This window comes from Conger conger, chromosome 13 (genome assembly GCF_963514075.1).
Source record: "Conger conger chromosome 13, fConCon1.1, whole genome shotgun sequence".
NCBI classification, from domain to species: domain Eukaryota; kingdom Metazoa; phylum Chordata; class Actinopteri; order Anguilliformes; family Congridae; genus Conger; species Conger conger.
The window spans coordinates 2,030,108-2,032,607 of NC_083772.1; the positions used below are offsets into that span (position 1 = coordinate 2,030,108).

A 2,500-nucleotide genomic window follows, 5' to 3' on the forward strand; every position below is an offset into this window, starting at 1 on the left:
TCGCTCCACGCAGTCTTATAGAAGCACCTGCACACACAGACCACAGGTCAGCACAGTCTTATAGAGCACCTGCACACAGACCACAGGTCAGCACAACCTGTCCACATGAGTCTGAGACAACACCTGCATACACAGACCACAGGTGAGCACAACCTGTCCACATGAGTCTGAGACAAACACCTGCACACACAGACCACAGGTCAGCACAACCTGTCCACATGAGTCTGAGACAACACCTGCATACACAGACCACAGGTGAGCACAACCTGTCCACATGAGTCTGAGACAACACCTGCACACACAGGACCACAGGTCAGCACAACCTGTCCACATGAGTCTGAGACAACACCTTCATACACAGACCACAGGTCAGCACAACCTGTCCACATGAGTCTGAGACAACACCTGCATACACAGACCACAGGTGAGCACAACCTGTCCACATGAGTCTGAGACAACACCTGCACACACAGACCACAGGTCAGCACAACCTGTCCACATGAGTCTGAGACAACACCTGCATACACAGACCACAGGTCAGCACAACCTGTCCACATGAGTCTGAGACAACACCTGCATACACAGACCACAGGTCAGCACAACCTGTCCACATGAGTCTTATAGAGCACCTGCACACACAGACCACAGGTGAGCACAACCTGTCCACATGAGTCTGAGACAACACCTGCATACACAGACCACAGGTCAGCACAACCTGTCCACATGAAGTCTGAGACAACACCTGCACACACAGACCACAGGTCAGCACAACCTGTCCACATGAGTCTGAGACAACACCTGCACACACAGACCACAGGTCAGCACAACCTGTCCACATGAGTCTGAGACAACACCTGCATACACAGACCACAGGTGAGCACAACCTGTCCACATGAGTCTGAGACAACACCTGCACACACAGACCACAGGTGAGCACAACCTGTCCACATGAGTCTGAGACAACACCTGCACTCACAGACCAGCAGGGTCAGCACAACCTGTCCACATGAGTCTGAGACAACACCTGCATACACAGACCACAGGTCAGCACAACCTGTCCACATGAGTCTGAGACAACACCTGCATACACAGACCACAGGTGAGCACAACCTGTCCACATGAGTCTGAGACAACACCTGCACACACAGACCACAGGTCAGCACAACCTGTCCACATGAGTCTGAGACAACACGTGCACACACAGACCACAGGTCAGCACAACCTGTCCACATGAGTCTGAGACAACACCTGCATACACAGACCACAGGTCAGCACAACCTGTCCACATGAGTCTGAGACAACACCTGCACACACAGACCACAGGTCAGCACAACCTGTCCACATGAGTCTGAGACAACACCTGCATACACAGACCACAGGTCAGCACAACCTGTCCACATGAGTCTGAGACAACACCTGCATACACAGACCACAGGTCAGCACAACCTGTCCACCTGAGTCTGAGACAACACCTGCATACACAGACCACAGGTCAGCACAACCTGTCCACATGAGTCTGAGACAACACCTGCATACACAGACCACAGGTCAGCACAACCTGTCCACATGAGTCTGAGACAACACCTGCATACACAGACCACAGGTCAGCACAACCTGTCCACATGAGTCTGAGACAACACCTGCATACACAGACCACAGGTCAGCACAACCTGTCCACATGAGTCTGAGACAACACCTGCATACACAGACCACAGGTCAGCACAACCTGTCCACATGAGTCTGAGACAACACCTGCATACACAGACCACAGGTCAGCACAACCTGTCCACCTGAGTCTGAGACAACACCTGCATACACAGACCACAGGTCAGCACAACCTGTCCACATGAGTCTTATAGAGCACCTGCACACACAGACCACAGGTCAGCACAACCTGTCCACATGAGTCTGAGACAACACCTGCATACACAGACCACAGGTCAGCACAACCTGTCCACCTGAGTCTGAGACAACACCTGCATACACAGACCACAGGTGAGCACAACCTGTCCACATGAGTCTGAGACAACACCTGCATACACAGACCACAGGTCAGCACAACCTGTCCACATGAGTCTGAGACAACACCTGCATACACAGACCACAGGTCAGCACAACCTGTCCACATGAGTCTGAGACAACACCTGCATACACAGACCACAGGTCAGCACAACCTGTCCACATGAGTCTGAGACAACACCTGCATACACAGACCACAGGTCAGCACAACCTGTCCACCTGAGTCTGAGACAACACCTGCATACACAGACCACAGGTCAGCACAACCTGTCCACATGAGTCTGAGACAACACCTGCACACACAGACCACAGGTCAGCACAACCTGTCCACATGAGTCTGAGACAACACCTGCATACACAGACCACAGGTCAGCACAACCTGTCCACCTGAGTCTGAGACAACACCTGCATACACAGACCACAGGTCAGCACAACCTGTCCACCTGAGTCTGAGACAACACCTGCACACACAGACCACAGG

General features: G+C 52.6%; 1 protein-coding gene across 2 annotated transcripts in view; it reads right to left on the reverse strand.

Annotated features, from left to right (window-relative positions):
- The window catches only part of cux1b (cut-like homeobox 1b), a 72,812-nt gene that overhangs the window by 1,526 nt on the left and 68,786 nt on the right, over positions 1-2,500 (reverse strand). The window contains exon 22 of one of the 2 annotated variants that reach the window (XR_009704587.1): positions 1-69. This exon is cut by the window's left edge and continues 39 nt beyond it. Coding sequence is in view for 1 of the 2 variants with exons in the window: in XM_061216259.1 (XP_061072243.1) it covers positions 1-27 (27 nt within the window). In the remaining variant the exon portion in view is untranslated. The remainder of the gene's footprint in view (positions 70-2,500) is intronic. The other variant, XM_061216259.1, reaches the window with a different exon arrangement.